Source organism: Phoca vitulina, unplaced genomic scaffold, assembly GCF_004348235.1.
Source record: "Phoca vitulina isolate PV1807 unplaced genomic scaffold, GSC_HSeal_1.0 scaffold13, whole genome shotgun sequence".
In the NCBI taxonomy this organism is placed as follows: domain Eukaryota; kingdom Metazoa; phylum Chordata; class Mammalia; order Carnivora; family Phocidae; genus Phoca; species Phoca vitulina.
In genome coordinates, this window is record NW_022589716.1 from 43,952,196 (window position 1) to 43,970,225 (window position 18,030).

General features: G+C 56.4%; 1 protein-coding gene across 1 annotated transcript; it reads right to left on the reverse strand.

Annotated features, from left to right (window-relative positions):
• Positions 1-84: 84 nt before the first annotated feature.
• Positions 85-17,937, reverse strand: TMEM43 (transmembrane protein 43). Its single transcript, XM_032412007.1, has 12 exons — positions 17,740-17,937; positions 13,372-13,521; positions 12,342-12,476; positions 11,590-11,684; positions 10,728-10,777; positions 10,386-10,455; positions 9,497-9,567; positions 8,520-8,641; positions 8,162-8,236; positions 7,561-7,662; positions 4,485-4,602; positions 85-2,170 (listed from the first exon to the last, which is right to left on the reverse strand). Exons 1-12 carry the CDS (start codon positions 17,749-17,751, stop codon positions 1,968-1,970), a joined length of 1,203 nt encoding a protein of 400 aa, XP_032267898.1. The 5' UTR covers positions 17,752-17,937; the 3' UTR covers positions 85-1,967.
• Between the last annotated feature and the right edge of the window lie 93 nt (positions 17,938-18,030).

Consider the following 18,030-nt stretch of genomic DNA (forward strand, 5'->3'; position numbering starts at 1 on the left):
TAAAAATTCATACAGTTCTTAATTCTACGGCTGAATTGTTTAAGATAGAAATTTCAAAAAAAAGAGTAACGGCAAGGTCCTGTAAAAGCTATTTCGAAATTTATTTTGAATTTTTTCAAAAAATACAAAGATAATACAAATTTCATGGTTTCCCAAAGACTTCAAATATTTCTTAACATTCTTTTGCCCTTTAAAAACACTATTGAAATTCGTAGTAATTTAAAATCTGTACTAGGAAAAGTTACACAAACCAAATCCCACAGATTTTGTATGTAGCTACCACCTAGTTGTATTTATTTCCAGAAGCATCCTTTAAGAGTTGAGAGATTCAGTGACAACTGCAGGAGTGAATACTGTTTCAGTTCTTAAGTCCAGAGAAGTCATCTCGGGCCGGCTGTTGTCGGTGTGAAGAATCTCAAGCCACACCACAGACCTCGCAGGCTAACGAGAGATTGTGAGGCTGCTGGTTTCAGGAGTTCCGATCACTTACTCAGCCACTGACTAATTTGCGAAAGTAGCCGCTCCCAGCCAGGCAGAACAAGTCCAAGTCATAAAAAGGTAAAGGGTACAGGAAAGATCTTTTAAACCATCAAAGTGACAAACATACTTGCTCTTTCAGTGGGGGTGAGAGGGGACGGGGTGAAGTGCAGGTAGACTGTACGTAGGAGTGAAGCTGCAGACGCGGACGTGACAGGAGTCACTCAGAGGCAGGTGCTGGGGCCCAGCGGCTAACCCAAAAGCCCCCACCCCACACCCCTCCACGAAAGGAATGAGGTCCGAGAGCTGCACAAGCCTCAGGTCAGGCCTCCGGTTCCTGATTCAGATTGATGGGGGTCACTCTGAGGGAGCCCACTTAGGATCAGAAAGCTTCCAGCCTCTTCCTTAAAGGTTGACTAAAAACTCAAAATTCATCTTCAAGGAAATCGGTAGTTTCTGAAGCCAAAGGATGAAAGGAAATGCCTTTCTCCACCTTGTACAAATCCCATCTCCTCCCAGAGTGGAATCCCTTGGCTGACACTGGCTTCAGAAGCATCTTCAGGCCTCCCACTGGCCCCGAGTACTGCCAGAGGTAACTTTTTTTAAGCCAGCACGTCACACCCCGGTGTAATACCTTCCTGTGCCTGAATTAACTTCAACGGACAGATTACAGGGAGTTTTTCTGTAACAGTCTGAATTGCTCATCATTCAAGCAGTGCTTTGTTTCTTTAAATCTTGAAATTTAAAGATTTTAAATTTCTTCGGGTAGATTACCCATGAAGTGTAACAAAGGCAAACATAACCGATGGGACCTTTGGAAGTCCTACACACGAACAAGTTCTTGCCAAACCATAACATCCATCTTAGGCCCACCAAATGTCCAATTTTGCTCCCAATGACCTCAGTGGTGGTGTTCTTTTTTAAGCACCAAGGCGGGTTCTGTGCCCAGACTGGGTGTGTGGCACCCGTGTGTGGGGGGGTGCGCGCTTAGTCTGTCCTGGCGCTCAGCACTGCTCAGGGACAGCCGAGGATGCTGGCCCCGGGGGCTCACGGAGCGGGTGGCAGCTGGGGCAGAGCCCTGGCACCTGTCTCCAAGGAGGAGGGGCAGTGAGTGACCACGCAGCAGGTCTGTGCGGAGTGTCACCAGCTCCCTGTCTGCAGACTTCAGCTAAGCGAAACACGTGAACCGGCCACACCCGGTCCCAAGAGAAGGGAAGGAAGCAAGGAGAAGGCCTGTCACACCGCCAGACAAGAGCTGCCTTCTGTGCTCCAGAGCCGCCCGCTGGCAAGCAAAAGGGTGGGGAAGACGTGACCCGGTGAACACCAAACCTGACCTCCATGCACACTGCCAAGTCGGGCCCCTTGAGGAGCAAAGCAGGCGCAGAACCCAGACTGACTCGACGTCAAGAGGGGCTGGGGGGAGGGGAGGGCGGGGGAAGGAGCTGGATCCTGAGGATCATGCAGGTGTGGGGCGGGTGCCGGGGCCTGATTCACTCCAGCTTTTTGGATGGCACCCGCGTCCGAGCAATGATGATGGGCACCAGGGCCAGAGAGCCAATGAAGAGGGCCCACAGGGGCCGGTAGAAGAGCCAGCCGGCCGCCACGGTCAGCAGGGTCAGCGAGGTGGCCACGCAGAAGGCAAAGGCTTTCAGGCCGATGTTGACCAGGTCTCGGAAGACAGGGAACCAGTCCACTGTGAGGAAGAGAAAGGTGGTGAGGCTTCCGAGGCCACCACGCTCTGTGTCACAGAGGTGAGCAGATCATTCCCGTCTGTAGACGAGGATGGGCCCGTGTTGCCTGGTCCGGGACAGGAGAGGGCTCGGGGCGGAAGGCAAACAGCCTCCTGTGAGAGCTGGAGGACGCAGGTAAGGCGTGCGCCCCTCGCCCCTCGCCCCACGCGCCGCTCCCGGGAGCAGGCCGGTGGAAGTGCCCTGTCGCCTCTAAAACTATGGATGTTGCTATCAGTCTGAGGCCAATAGAAGACATCTGCCCGTGATGGTGGCACATTCCATTTGCTGCACACTCACAAAGGAGACTGGGCAGAACCTTCTGTGGGTGCCTGTTTGGGCTCCTCGGCCATTCCTGGAGGTGTCTGTTCACTCAAGTCATTACCAATTATCTCTGTGCCCAGCTCTGTGCAGGGCGGAGGGAAATAAGCCTGAGCCGGCCCCCCACCTCAAGGATTTCACTGGCTACTGGCCCAATATGGTAAAGTCTAGGATCCAGCGAATCCATCTGGACTTACACTGTCCTTGGCCTGTCTACCCCCTCCAGGTTGGCATCCCGTAGCTGACGTCAGTCCATGGGGGGAACCTTCCCTCAGTTCCAGGAGGCCCCAGCGGTCTGCTGCCACTGGGTTTGCAGAGCAAGGCCTATTGCCCTGCCATGACTACAGGACCCTGCAGGCCACCTCTTGGCTCATCTTGGTCTGTTCCCACATATTGCCCACCTTGGCCCCCCTAATAAGCAGAGTTCGTGTTTTTGCGCATTGACATGCATTGGGCACTATGTGGACCATCTCCTCAAATGCTCGTGCCTGCCCAGGGAGGCTGGTACTGTTCTTACCCTCATTTTTCCTACAAGGTCACCAAGGCCCAGGCAGTTCAACTTGCCCAATGTCCTGGAGCTAGAAAGTGCCAGAGCCAGGATTTAAATCCAAGACGGTGTGAGACCAGAGCTGAGCTCTCAGCCATGGTTCTGAGCCTTGAGAGGACAGGGACCTTGTCTGTCCTGCTCACCGCATAGTCTCCAGGGTCTAGAGCAGGGTCCTGCACACAGCAGGCACTCAATAAGTACTTACTGCCCGAACAGAGGAGTGAACGAGTGCTTCTGTCTTGTAGCTTCCCCAGTCACCCCACCTGCACTTCTCACCCCTCTGCGCTCTGACATCTGTCCTGGGTCTGAGCGTCAGCGTTCCAGATGAGGAGCGAATCAGAGGGCCCTCTGAGCCGGACTCCCACGATAGGGGATGAGGCTCCGAGTGGGGAAAAGGCCTGCCCGAGGTCACACAGCCAGGAGGGGCTCAGTGCAAAGGGAAGATGGAGGATTCTGATCAGATTCCGATCTCTCCCAAATGGTGCACAAGATGCGGCTGGCTGTTCTGAGCCCAACTCAGCGGTCCAGAGAAAGCCTTGGAGGGGAGGAACTGTGCTTTTCCCTCCTAGCCTGGGAGGTACTGTGGCCAGACCTCTTCCCAGCGGGAAAGGGTAAATGGGGCAGAGGTTTCTGTGGGGCCCAGCACAGGCTGGACGCAATCATCGGATGAGGTAAAGGCCTGCATGCAAGTCCCCTGAGATGCGCCATGCTCCCAGATCAACAGTGTGGGGCTAGCACTTACTCAACCACCCGGGGCCTCAGTCCTACGCCAGGTTGGGTCACTTGGCAACTGCTGGGCTCACGGGTGCCGACCGGGCCAAGTGAGCGGCCCAGCACTCTGCCTTGTGCTCCAACTTGTTGGCTGCCCCAAATCGAGCCCAGGTCTTGGGGTGGGGGAGGGAAGCATTATGGTTTGGGGGTGTTTCCTATTTGCCAAACATTCACAAAACTCTGCCCATGAGGTGTGAGGTAACTGAAGCTGAGACAGGAAAGGGAACGGCCCAGGTGTCCAGAGCTCTGACGTAACCGATTCTGGGTCTGGCTCAAAAGGCTGGCTAGTCTCCTCGCCGTGCCCACTCACTCGTGGAGTGAAGGGCTAGGAAGGAGCAGGAGAGCTGGGGCCAGACGGACCAGACCCTCAGATCACGAGGCCTGTATCACCCTCCTAGGAGCTGGCACCCCCACCCCCACCCCTGAAGCACCTGTCTCTCGTGTCTGCCTTCCTCGGCCCATTCATCCCAGTGCCGTGCAGTGGGACACGGACATGGCCAAATGCCTGGTCTCTGCCTCGAGGATCACTGCAGCAGGCCGGAAAGGGCCAGGGGCGGTGTGAGAAGCGGAGAAGGCACACGGGCTGCAGGAGGGTGAGCAGGACCACCCCCCCACCCACCGACCTGTCTCCGCACACCTACCCAGGGTGTAGAGGATCCGGGTCATAAGGTTGAGGCCCATGAACATGGCCATCCAGCCAGCGGCCCGCAGGCCCCATGTCTTCATGGAGTTGCTCTTTTGTTCTCTATGGAACACCTCCTGCAGGACAAGGTGGGGGGCGGGTATCACGCCTCATGTCTCTGAGGGGCCCCCAGCCTCCCCAGTTGGCGGCGCAGGTGCTGAGGGGTACATTCCACGCCAAGCTAGGAGCTGTTGGCCATTTCTAAGCAGACGAGGGGAGGTAAGGGCACCTCTCCCACCCAGGCCTAAGCGTCGGCCCGAGCGGCACAGCACAGGACGGGGCAGAAGACAGCAGTGTGCAAGGTCAGGAGTCCTTGGCCCACTGCGTCAGCTGGAATGCACCCAGCCCTCCCTACGACAGTGCTTCCTTTCTGGGGTCATTCACCGCCCCCCCCGACAGTGTCATGTGTGGTGCTTCACCTCGGATGCCCTTCCCGTGACTCCGGGACACCTCGCTCTCCGCGTGCCCCCTGCTTCTCAGCGGGCTGCCCTCTGCACGCTGCACTTCTGCAGCGGATTCAGTCTCGCGCCTTCCCTGCCAGCTCCATCCATTTCCTTGGCGCCTCCCGGCCGGTGCCCCCCCCCCCCCCGGCTTCGAGCTGCAGCCCTGGGCCTTCCACTGCCCACTGTGCCGTCCGACACCGACCCTGCAGCCTCCCCCATCCCCCCGACCTGTTCCTCTCTGCTGAGTCCACCTCAGCAAATGCTACAGCCACCTCCCGCCTGCACAAGCCAAAACCGGGGTGTCACACTTGGCTCGCTCCTCCCCGCAGGGACCACCTCCCATCCGGCCCATCAGCAAGTCCTGTCAATGCTGTGTCCCCATTTCCCCAAATCGCTCACCACCATCACCCTCTCTCACCAGGACCACTGCAGAAGCCTCTTCCCCACTGGCCTCCCTGCTTCCACCACCTTCTCCCCACGGCCACCTGCCAAGGCCCTGCCGCCTGTCCGGGAGCAGGTCAAGGGTCCTCCTCCTGCCCCCGGGCCTTTGCACATGTGCTAGCTCTGCCTGGAGCAGGTTTGCCCCCAGTCATGCCTGGCCAGCTCTTACACATTGTTCTGATGTCAGCGTGAATGCCATTTCCTTAGAGAGCCCCCCGTCATTATCTAGGACAATAACAGTAACAGCAGCTAACACTTACTGCCTACCATCTATTAGCTGCTGTCCTCAGTGCTTTCCAGTATTGCTTTACTTAGTCCTCAAACTAACTTCACAAGGTAGACACACTTATCTCCAGTGTACAGATAAGGAAACTGAGACTCGGAATAAGTGGATGCATAATCTTTACAACAACCAAATAAGGTAGGGATCATAATTCTTATCCTCCAAGAGGATAAACAACTGGCTTAAGGTCCTGTAGCCCACACAAGGCAGAGTGTGGCTTGAGCTGGGGCTGTCTCCAGTGTCCACACTTGTCCACGCTGAGCCCTCCTGCCTCTGGGACTAGAATCTGGGTGTGCTGACTCGCAGGGTTTGGGTTCCACCTCAGGGCCTTCTCTCCCTGCTTGGCAGAGACCCCAGACACTGTGCCGGAGGCCCACAGTCGTCAGCCCAGTCTGAGCCTTCCCTCCTGGGAAGCTTGGAGGCCACTCCTCTCTGGGGAAACAACTGGGAGACCCAGACCTCCACCTGCAGGAGGCTGAAGTGTGGGGTGGGGCCGGAGCTGCCGGACAAAGGAGGCTTGGGCAGGGCCTCCTAATTTTAGAAACTCGCTGAGAGCTGCCGATGGAAAGGGTGACTCATGCCCATCCAAGTGGGAGGTGGCAGCCCTGCCCTGAGGCTGGTAACTGGGTAGGTGAGCTGCAGCCTGTCACACCCTGGTCCTGGATAAAGGAGAAGGCGGGGCCCATCACTACCTGGGGCTGGGGGCTGAAGTGAGAAGGATGGCAGCAGAGGGCCTAATAACAGGGTCATAGGGCCACAGCCACGCCCTGCCCCCTCCCCACCACCTTTCCATCTCAATGCCTTATGGATTGAAAAGTCCTGCAGTCCTGCTCCACGCAAGAACAAAATTTCCCACCGGTGACACACTGTGTTCATCAACAACACAAAACAATTTTTCCATTAAAGAGAAGGGTTTCTGGGGTGGCTGAGTAGCTCAGTTGGTTAAGCGTCTGCCTTCGGCTCGGGTCATGATCCCAGGGTCCTGGGATCGAGCCCTGCATCGGGCTCCCTGCTCTGCAGGGGGTCCACCTCTCCCTCTGCCTCTCCTCCTGCTGGTGTGCGTGCACTCGCTCTCTCTTTCTCTTTCTCTCATGCTCACTCTCCCTCTCTCTCTCTCTCAAATAAATAAATAAAAATCTTTAAAAAAATAAAAAAGAGAAGGGTTTCTGCCTAGAGAAGAGAGGCTAAGTTTTAGGGCATGCAACTGAACTAACTGTAATCAGCACAAGAATGGGACAAGGGTGAAGCATGACCCCCCCCAGTTTACAGACGGGGACAGGGTGCCGGCCCTCACTCCAGTCCCAGGACTCTGAGGCTCTAACCCCCCACCCCTCACGGGGAGCCCCTGCCCACTGGGCAGCCCCGCCTCCTCTCTGGGCAGCATCCGCAGGAGTAATCCTGATGCTCCCATTCCTGCCTCAGTGACTGCCTGACCCCCCATGCTGCCGGCTCTGACCCCTTTCCCTTCACTTGTGACACAGCCAAACTGTCACTCAGGGAGGCCTGCCCTGACCACTGTCAGAGTCAATCTCCCGTACCCCTGTCTGCTTCTCAGGGCACCCGCCCCCGGTTCACAACACTCAGCACAAGGGGGTCCTCACTCTTTGGTTCTTCTGATGAGTGTCCCCCCAGCCCCCAACCCCCCGCAGGAGACGGGAAGCCTGGGAAGGAGGAGTCTGCTGGGCCTCCCCTGCTATCCTTCGTGCCGCACAGTCCGCTGCATGACTCTTACTCCTTCCGTTTCTTCCCCCCGCCTCTGCGCTGGCTGCGCCCTCTCGTGCGGGCGCTTACTGAATAACCACGGGCAGGGAGAGGGAGGGAGGGAGACGCCTGCCCCTCGCTCACACAGATGGGCAGCAGCGACTCACCTCTGCTGAGAAGTCCCCGTGGTGCAGGAGAAGCAAGGTGTCCCCAGACTTGGTGGAGTAGGGGAGTAGCTGGTCACCCCGCTGCCGGGCGATCACAGTGACCTGGTCAGAGACCTTAGCATCAGAGCTGAGGGCATCAGCCGGCCTGGCCCAGCACCCCTCGCGCGGTGTGCCCACCGCAGGAGTGAGTGAGGAGATCCTGCCAGCCACGAGCCTGGCGAAGCCGCTTCGTTCCACGCTCGGGGGAGGACCTGGCGCAGCAGCCTGGGGCTAGGGCTGGGACTGCAGGTGACCCGGTCAGGCAGCTGAGCCAAAACTAGGGCTGGGGGAGGAAAGCTGCATGCGATCGGCACAACTCTCACCGGCCTCATCAGGAGGTCCCTGGAAAGCCGCAGGGGGACAGCCCCGTAAGCTGGGGCCCACGGATGCCCCCGGACAGCTGCGGGGCACACAGGGTTCCAAAGCCACTCAGAGGTACGGCCGCATGCAGAAGGGGTGCGTGCACGCGTGGCCTGGAGGAAGGGTCCCGAGTGCTCAGGGCACCGCACACAGGGGAAGGGTAGGAGGCCCTGCCTGGCTCCGCCCTGGGAAAGCCGGTTACCACGTGAGCTGGACCCAGGTCAGGGTCATCGCCGCTCAGCCCCGCGTAGGAAAAGGACACGCGCAGGTCTCCGACCTGGGAAGAGAAGTGGGCTGAGTGAGGCCGGGAGCAGCCAGCCTGGGCCTGTGTCCCTGGCACCGTCGAACCCCAAAGCTCCCACGCTCTTCCCGCCTCCACACCGTTGCCCAGGTGCTCCCATCACCTTGAGGCTTCTCCCCTCCAACCTCATTTGGCCAAGCAGATTCAACTGAACCAAATCCGAGTCCCAAGCAGGAATGTGCCACCTGTGTGTTGTCCGAGGGGCAGCACTCCCAGGGCCCTGATCTCCGCTATGTGCACAGCCCATGCCCGTGCGTACCTCTGGATACTTGGGGTTTTCGCTATGGTAGAAGTAGTCTCCCCGGCGAATGATGTCCACGTGTGGGTCCTCCAGCTTGGACAGGCTCAGCGGTTTGAAGTTGTCAACTTTGTCAATGAGGCCTGAGGAGCGTGCAGTGGTTACAACAGTAGTGTGCAAACAAACATCTGCACACCCCTCAGCCTGACCTCCTTCCCACCGGGAGTGCCCTTCTCCAATCCCTCCTTCCATATTGCCGGCCCCCTCTAGTTTCCGCCTCCTCCAGGAAGCCTCCCTGTCCGCCATCCCGGCCAGCGGGAGCCACGGCAGCTCTGGGAACAGCCTGAGCCCCGCACCTGTTCTGCCTCGGATGCAGGCACCCGTCCATGCCTGGCTCCCCGGCTGCGGGCAGTGCACTTGAGGCCAGGGCTGCCTGGCACAGCAGTCCCCAGCTGAGCGACAGGGCAGACGGCAGACAAGCCAGGCCCTGGAGCATCCTGGTGGAGCACTGGGCCTCCACCGCTCCTCCCTCACCCTGGCTACTTGGGGCCTATGTGTTTTCTCTCCCACCCCAGGTGCCGTCTTGTCCCTGGAAAGCCTCTTTGGAGTCACTTGGGGGGGGGGGGGTGTCGCCTGCAATGAACTGCTAGATGCCAGGTGGGGCTCAGAGGTGGAGCCCTTGGGGGGCAGCCTTGTCTCTACCACTGGCTCTGGGGCTCTCTGCTCCAACTGGCCAGATCGGGCAGCAGGGCCTGGCAGTTCTCCTCGGGAAGAGCCCACGTTTCAGAGGAGCCTGGCTGGGGTGGGGCTGTTCTACACAAGGCCCCCACCTCCTGGGGACCCGCCTTCCCTCTGGCCCCCAGCCCAAAGTTCGATGCCGGGAAAGTGCAGGCTCATCCCACACTAGGGCAGCAGGGCCCCGAGCTCCTGGGAGGCGGCCAAGTAGAAGCACAGGGCCTCTGGGTGCTGCTGGCTCATGTGAAGGGCCAGAGACTTACCTGCCGAGAGGAAGAATCTGCCAATCTGGACGAAGGGGGCCGTTGCCGTGAACGACTCCACCGCCATCGCGCTGTGGGAGAGAGAAGGAGCTATTGGCAGAGCAGGGCGCCGGCCAGGAGCTCTCTGGGTCTCTCTGGGTTATGCCCGGCAGGGTTCCCACCCAGGGAGCTCCTGCAAATCCAGACCAGCCCAGGCACTGTGGACATCTTTTCACCAGGCCTACCCCCCAGGGCGTACCTGTCCCCCTCGCCTGAGTGGAGCACCCTCCTCCCATCTCCTATCCCCCAGAGCTTCGTACCTCCTTGCCTAGACCCCTACCGGCCTGTCCCTCCCCAGCCACCCGTTGTCAGATGGACCTTCTGTGGACTTCACACCCTCCCTGACCCTTCCCAGCCCCAGGGAGCTCCGAAGCCCCCCCCTGCCCCCCGCCCCCGGGGAACAGCCCTAGCACAGCTCCAGCCACGCTCCACACTAAGCCCATCTCACCACCCCCGTGTCTCTGAGCTAACCGCCCTCTGCCAAAATCCTACAAAGGCCCACATCAAATTCCACTGCCTCCTGAAAGCCCTTCTTGATTGTCTTCCCACCCCCACGGCTGTTAACAAAATGCCTCCCTGGCGCTGGACGTGCAAGTCCCTTCAGGCACTCAGTCCAGGCCTTACGTTCATGACTTGTTTGGGGGGAGCCTGTGTGGGCTCAGGAAGTTGGGTCTTGCTTCCATGTTCCTGCTGCCCATGCAGGAACTGGCCTCAGAGCCACGTCCCACACTTCCATCGGCTCAGGAGACAGGAGGAACTCAATCCCATCACTCAGGTGAGGAAGCTGAGGCTGGGGACCTGCGAGTGGCAGGCAAGACTGCTCAGTCAGGCCTGGGCACCCAGCTCTCACCTGGGATTCTTGTGGCCAATCTCTCGGTCGAAGTTTCTGCTGTTGACGATTTCTGACCTCCATTCGGTGTCTGTCACAGGAAGAGGGAACAACTCAGAGACCATGGTAAGAGTGGCCATGTGTCTTAGGCCCACTGGCTCTGTGTCCTGTCATCCAAGCCCGTGGCCACTCCAGGGCCAAAGGGGCGGCTCCTGAAGCCTCGCTGGAGGGATGGAAGAGCAGGACTCTGAGGCCTGGCACCCAGGGTTCCCGATGCCTTGTTCCATGCCTTCCCCAGGGCCGTCAGCCTCCGCTCAGGGCAGAGACCACATGTGTGCGGGGATGGGGGGGCCCGGTACTCACTGTAGGAGTACCTTGTCTCTGTCTTCACCTGCCCATCTTCAGTGTACTCCCTGCGGGGAAAGCACAGGCAGCCCCAGAGTTAGCCTCTCACCCCAGAGGCATTCCCATCCCTAAGCATCTCCAGCTGGAAGCAACTCGGGGCGACCAGGTCAAAATCCCCAAAAGGAGCCGCCTTGTCTGCAGCAGCCGGGAGACAGGGTGCTTACTCCCTGCCACACAGCCAGCTCTATCCCTCAAAGGCCCACACTGGAGAAAAGAGCTTTTTTATTCTGAGCTGAAATGTGCCTCCACTCGGCCCACACCAAGGGCTGCAGCCCTGAGCTCTGGGCTCAGGGACCTGGCTGCACCGTCTGCGCCAGGACAGCCCCACGGAGGTCCCCCGCCGGCTGCCCTGGCTCCCCTAGCCACCTCCCCACCCCTCACTCACAGTCCACGCCGCTCAGCTCCAAGTGACCCCTGCTTGCCTAAGGACACCTGCCCTCAGACTTGTGCTAGAATGGACAGGACGTAAGCCAGGGCCACCTCTGCTCTGGCCTGGGCAAGAACACAGAGGCCACACAGAGGAAAGCACTGTTTGCGGCCTGGATCTGGGCATGTGTCAATCCTGGGCATCCCCAGATGACGTCCTCCACAAGGGGGCTAATTCATCCTCCCTCCTTCTTGGAACCCCTCTCATTAGATTACTGCCACCTCCAAACAAAACATCACTGATGAGGAATTTCGGGATAATCTGACACTTCTCCGACAGGAAGATTTAATACTTTAAATTTCAGAAGTGTCAAAATCGAAAGCCACCTGCATGGTATCCTGCCATGTGTACCTCCGCTACCCCTGCCTGAGGCTTCACTCCCCGGCACCTCACCTGGACTCCTCGCTTTCCACCCACTGGTACATCTCCACGTGCCGCCGCAGCTTCACGGCCGGGAGGTGGACCCCATAGTTTGGATCAGACAAGAGCTTTGAAAAGAATCACACAAGTCAAAAAAACAGAATACAGGCCAAGACTCACATAAGCCTAGGATGCCAGAGGAAGTGGGACCGGACAAGAGACAGGTACCGAGGCCAGGGACAGGATGGAGACTACCACGGCTGCTTCAGGCAGGAGAGGCAGGTGAAGCTGCCTGGCCTAAGTCCTTCACGCCCACTGCCTGGGGACCAGGAGTCTCACGGTCCCGGCTCGGGCGGCACGGCCCGATGGCATGGTGCCAACAACAGTGTATTTAGGGCTCAAACAGGAGAGGTCCGATAACCAGAGTACCTTTCAGCCCCGCACCAGCCACACCGGCAGAGCGTAATTGTTAAAGCACCTCCTCGTAAGGCTCCGGCCGTGGGCCAAGCACCATGCCAAAAGGTTACCTATCTAATCCCACTAACTCTTAAAAGCTTCCCCCCACCCCCAAGGTTGTTACAGGTACTCTCTGCATTTTACAGATGAAGATGCTGAGACTTGGGAGTGACTGGTCCACATAGCTGTTGAGTGGTGCAGCTAGGAGTCACACCCGTGTGTCCATCGCCAGAGCCCATGTGCTCAAAATCCTCAACCAGACAACATCCAGCAATTTGCCCTGAGCATCTGGCCCCTGAGCAATGTGCCCTGAGCATCCCCAAACCTACCTTGGACGTCCGCAGGGCCCCAATGATGTGCACCAGCCGCCCCTCATTCTCCGGGGCCACGCTGTGGATGCTGTCGGGGGACACTACAAGTGAGAGCCCCTCGGCCAGGGAGGTTGCTGTCTTCAATGCGTGGCCCTGTGAGCAAACGGGAGTGAGGATTTCAACTCAGGTGTGGTTCAACACAGTTGTGCTTACTGCAGTGCATTACGGGAAGCACGGAGACTCATCTCCCCATTTTACAGTCGGAAAACCGAGGACCAGCAAGTGGCACAGTTAGAACTGGAGCCAAGGACTCCTGCTTTCCCAGGTAGCCCTCTTCCTGCTGCACACCCCACCCCCCTAATTCTCAGCACTACTCCACGCTGGGAACAACTGGTGCTTGTCTGTTGTGTGCCCCTTCCCCCATCTTTCTCTGTCTTCTCTCCTCCCCCCTCTCAGTCCTTGTAGTTTATATGGGCCCCTCTGTACTGCTGCCCAAAACATGTGACCCAGGCCTAGCCAAACAGAACATGGGTCCACTGTCCACAGGGATTTGTTCAGAGAGAGGACTGAGACAAGCCAGGACACTGAGATATCTCTCTGCAACTGTTGCTAAATTGATTTTGGAAGAGATTAGGCTGCTAAGCTGTTGGATGTGACCTTGGAGTTGCTGGGCCACCTTTACCACCACAAAAGGAAAAGCCTGTCAAAGAAAAATCCGTAAGAGAGAAAAAGAGGCAACAGATGGAAAAATGGAGATTCCTAGTGACCCAACATGAACACCTGGATCCAGCCATGCCTGAAGCTGTAGCTACCCCAGGATTTCAGGCAATGTGAACCAATTCATTCATCTTCCTACTTAGGTCAGCTATGAGATGGGTCATAAGAGAAAGAATTCTGATTAATTCAGAGCCATTACCCTCCCTCCCCCCTACCCCACCTGTTGTAAAATCTAGGCCCTGTTACCACATCTAGCCTCTGGATTCATAGCCTTTGCTTTCTAATACTGCAGGGATCCACACTCTGCACAAAGGGATGCCAGACATTTTACCTCATTGGTGAAAATTAAGTAGAAGGAGAGCAGGAAGGTCATGAGCCCCACAAACATCCCACCCGAGGTCTCGCTGAGCCGCTCCAAGAAGCCTGGCTGGGGGTTGGTCGTCGTTTTGACATGTTCTCTCCTGTTAGTCGTACTGGAATACTGAGGAAAAAAATATTTTAAAAAATCAAAATGAAACTTAGTTTTTTAAAAAGTAAACTGAATTTTGCTATTTGTGTATACTATTCTCATTGAGTTTCAATTATATATAGTAAAATGCACAGATATTAAGCATACTGTTTGAGGGGCTTTGACAAATGCTTACCCCACTTGACTGACATCCAGATCAAGATACGGAATGTTTCTATTATCACAGAAAGTTACCTTGTGCCTCTTTCCTGCCAATATTCCCTGCTCCCCAGCCCCTAGTGGTAACAACTATTTGAATTTGTATCATTATAGGTTAGTTTTGCCTCTTATGGAACCCGATACAAATGGGGCCATCATACAGCACCAGCTCTTTTCTGTCCAGATTCTGAGGAGGGTCATCTACACTGTGGTGTATAGTGGTAGCTCATTCCCTTACATGGCTGAGTAGTACTCCATCTAGGAGTATACCACGTAAGTTGACTCAGTCACCAGTGGGTGGGTATTTTGGTTGTTTCCAGTTTTTACCTTTTACAAACAATGCTTCTATGAACATTCCTGTACAAGTCCTTATGAAGACCTGTGCTTTCATTTCCCTTGGGTATTGGGTAATGAATACCAACGTAGGAGTGAAATTGCTGGATCACAGGGACGATGTGTGTTTTTAAGAAACTGCCAAACTGCTTTACAGAGAGGTTATTAGACATATATTATTAATTCAATTCATCAAACGGTGGCTCGGCTTCCCAAGGGCCATGCAGGGTCTTGTAGGGGTGAGGCAAGGAGACAACAGGCTGCAGGGCCATCGAGTGGCAGGCACAAACAGTACTAAGCCATGCTGAGTGCTTGGTGAGGAGCAGATCCTGTGCCAAGCAGGGGACCCCTTCCGGCTGGGGGATCACAGCAGGCTCCCCAGAGGAGGCGGCATTTGATTGGGATCTCAGAGGCAGACTCTGGAGTAAGGGCATCCTTAGCAGGGGGAACTGTCTGAGCAGTGGTGAGGGAAGTGCTTCCAGGAGCAGAGCCGCCTATCTGCTCTGGCTGGGTTTGGGGAGGCCTGGGTGGAGGGAACTGAGGGCAGCTAGACACATCCAGGCAGGTTCATGAGAGGCCTCAAGCTCCAGCGTCAGGGGGTCAAGTTTTATCCAACCAATAACAGAAGCATGGTTTGAAGTGTGTCCACTGCCGACTGAGTATCATCGTTAAGGGCAGAATTCCAGAGCCAGAAGGAGTGGGTTTCAATTCAAGCTATGGGATCTTGGGTGAGCAATTGACCCCTTTATGCCGTCCATTTCCTCATCAGTAAAATGGGGATAAAAACCCAGTACACAGGGTTCTGGTGAGAACCAAAGGACTTAATTATCAGACAGTTCAGTGCCTAGGACATAGGACGTAATGTACAGGCGCTAAGGGTGGGAATGTTAACAGCTTTCTTTGCAACTGACACCAAGACTGGTGCCATGGCTGGGGGTAAGCTGACAAAAGTCACAAAGGTGTAAAGTGGTTCTGAGACGTGCACTCAGAGTGAGCCAAGCCCCTGGCACAGGGGGCCAGAGGAGAGATTCAGGTTAGTCTCTGCCTGAATAAGGCTGATGCCATATTCTCTGACTGTCCCCCAATGTCCCCAGCCCAGGCCTGCCAGAGTCCAGATGTCCATTAGATTCAGACATGGTCTTAACTTTCCATATCATTGGGAAACATCAGTAGAGCAGTTCACTGCCGGCAGGGAGGTGACCATCAACCATCGAAATGATGACAACGGCAACATTCCAGTCTATCACAGGCCAATCACAGGCAAGCTATCGCTACCCCATTTCACAGATGAGAAAACAGAGGCTCATCAGTTAAGTCATCAGCCCAGATCACTCAGCCTCTAAGAGGGAGAATTAAGTTTCATATCTGGACAGAACAGAGGCCACTCTCCTACCACTTTGCTCCAAGCCTCATTCCTCACTTCTTGGGCTGTAAGGAGAGCTGAACACTGGGAGCCAGCTACAGAGAGTGGCAGGAAAAGGAGCCCGTCCTGCTATTAGCAGCGCAGCCCCAAACTTGGAAGCCAGAAGGCATAACTTCCTTCTGGGCCTCCCCTCAGCATACACCTAGGAGCCAACGTCAGAGAGGAGCTCATGGAAGGCCTTGGAGGGAAGAAAGAAAGGCACAGGAGGGTGTATCTCAGTCTACAGGAAGGGTAGGCTGGGTAGTGACAGGACACACTCGGCCCACATTCCAAAACAAAATCCCAGTAAACATGGAGGGTCTTGGAATGGAGGATGATGGTGATTTCCTCCACCCATATCTCACTACTGGACTATTTCCCTAGCCTGAGGGCGACCCTCCAGTGCCTCTCTTCTTCCCCTTCAAGGCCATCTTTGAGCCCCTTATCTTCATGTTGGCTCCTTGATATGTGTTGAATACATACAGGTGTCCTCAGTAAGCACTCTAGGCTAAGGAGCACAGAGCAACGAGTGATGGTACAGAGGTTGATACACAGGCCCTGAAAATTACTTGCTGTGTAACCCTGCGTTAGTTGCTCTACCTCTCTGATCCAGTTTACTCACATATAATATGGAGATGGTTCACAGTACCTCTGTCACAGGGCACTTTCGCTGTTATACCAATTAAGAAATTCTGTCACCTCCCTGCTCCATCCCACCATCTTCAGATCTTTCCTCCTCCCCGGGCCTGGTGGCTCCTGTAAACATGCACCCAGCTCCTGGATGACTCAACAAAGGTTTGACTGCAGAAGATACCCACATTCATACACATTCCTTGGCAAAGGTCAGGTGCCAATATACCCAAGACAGTCTCTCCCCACCAGGGCCATCTGTGTCAGACTATGAACATAGATTTTTTTTCATGTATTAAGCACCCTCTATGCACCAGGCACTGTGCTAAGCACAGGCTGACTCCCTTAAACTTCACACTAACAGATCCCACGAAGAAACACAAACCCAGAGTGATTAAGGCCACACAGCGTCTAAGAGGAAGAAACTGGATTTGCCCCCAGGTCTGCCTGACTCCAAAGCCTGCTGTCTTCAGCATCTTCCCATGAAGTAGCTGGCCAAGCTGGGCAAGTGCCTTCACCTACTGGGGAAATTGTCCATCTGTAAAACATGGTATGGGGGCAGACAGGAGTCTACCTCTGGGGGCAGGCTGGTCTCCTGACTGTCCTCTCCCCTGGCAGACCCTGGGTCTCGGACCACCTCTGAGGCTTTTCTAGGTGCAGCATTCACAGTTTCTAGGTCTCCCAGACAACTCCAATTGAGGCGGAGCACGCTAGGGCTGTCAGTGATATAAATCCTCCTCTCCAAGGGTGTGGGGGGCAGAGAGGGCTCTTGGGGACAGAGGAGGGGCTGGAAGGAGAGTGTAACAGGCCCGAGGAGAGTGGCTAGGACACTCCAGCAAAGCAGGAGGGAGGGAGTGTCCTGGGGCTGGCAGGGCACCAGGGCTGGCTCCAGAAGCACTTTCACAGAGGAGGGGAGTGGTGAGTCACCAGACTCTCCCACACCCAGCACCCTGGTGGGAGGTGCTGTTCGGTTTGTTGAATGAATGTTAGGCTTAAATCTTAAGTGGAAAGGTTCCCGAGACAGGCTGGCTGCAGGGACAAACAGCCAGAAGGCTTTTGAAGGGAACCACCTTCAGCCATGGCCTCTCTAACCAAACACACCTGGGAGGACAAGAGGCCGGGCAGTGAGGAAACGCTCCCTCTCACAGTCATCCTAACTCCTCCGCACCCCTTTGCAGCATCACAGCCTCGGTTTACATGCTTCCTTAGGGCGTGGAGCTCCCTGCCCGCCCGCACAGTCCAGTCTGTCAGTTGATGGGACAGCTCCACCTGAGCGGTATCGGCTTCCCCACCCTTCCCGCGGACTGGCTCCCTCGGAGGTCGCGTCCAGCTCTCACAGCCCGTAAATGAGAAGCCCAAGGGCCCAGGCGGGAACTGATAATGAAAGGAGGGGCTGCGAGAAGGCGCCTAGCACAAGGAGATCCCAATGCCGGGAACAACAGCTCCTGAGTCTCCCTCCCCGCAAACGTGCGGCCCGACGAGGAGGTCCGGACAGACCAAGAGAGGTGAACGGACGGGCTAGCTGCCGGAAAGCCGGAACAAGGGCATGCAGAGGGAGATGGGGCTGGCCGCACAGACGAGGGGCAGGCAGGCAAGATGGACCCAGGCGGCCCCTTCGGGGACATGGGGAAGTATGGGTGGGGTCCGGCAGACCAGGAGACACTCACGTTCGCGGCCATGGCGGGACCCGGCGGGGCGCTCACCCTCGCTCTGCTCAGCTATGTAAGGGGTTGACGGCCTGAGTGCAGAGCCCAGCGGTCTCTCGCCCGACGAGGAGCTGCGAAAATCCCCGTGAATCCTAGAATCAGGGAGGACGTGCAAAAGTTGCCGCCCCGTGAGCCACAGCTTTTCTGCTCATGCGCGCCGCAGGGCCTCCTGGAAAATGTAGTCCGGGATCAGGTGCTTTAGCCACTAAGTTGCAACACGCACCGTACCTCATTGATGCGCCTGCGCACTGC

Coding starts and splice junctions, on each gene's coding strand:
- TMEM43 (XM_032412007.1), bottom strand. Junction 10,778..11,589: donor GTGGAAAGCGAGGAGTCCAG/GTGAGGTGCCGG, acceptor CTTTCCCCGCAG/GGAGTACACTGAAGATGGGC. Junction 9,568..10,385: donor ATTGGCCACAAGAATCCCAG/GTGAGAGCTGGG, acceptor TCTCTCCCACAG/CGCGATGGCGGTGGAGTCGT.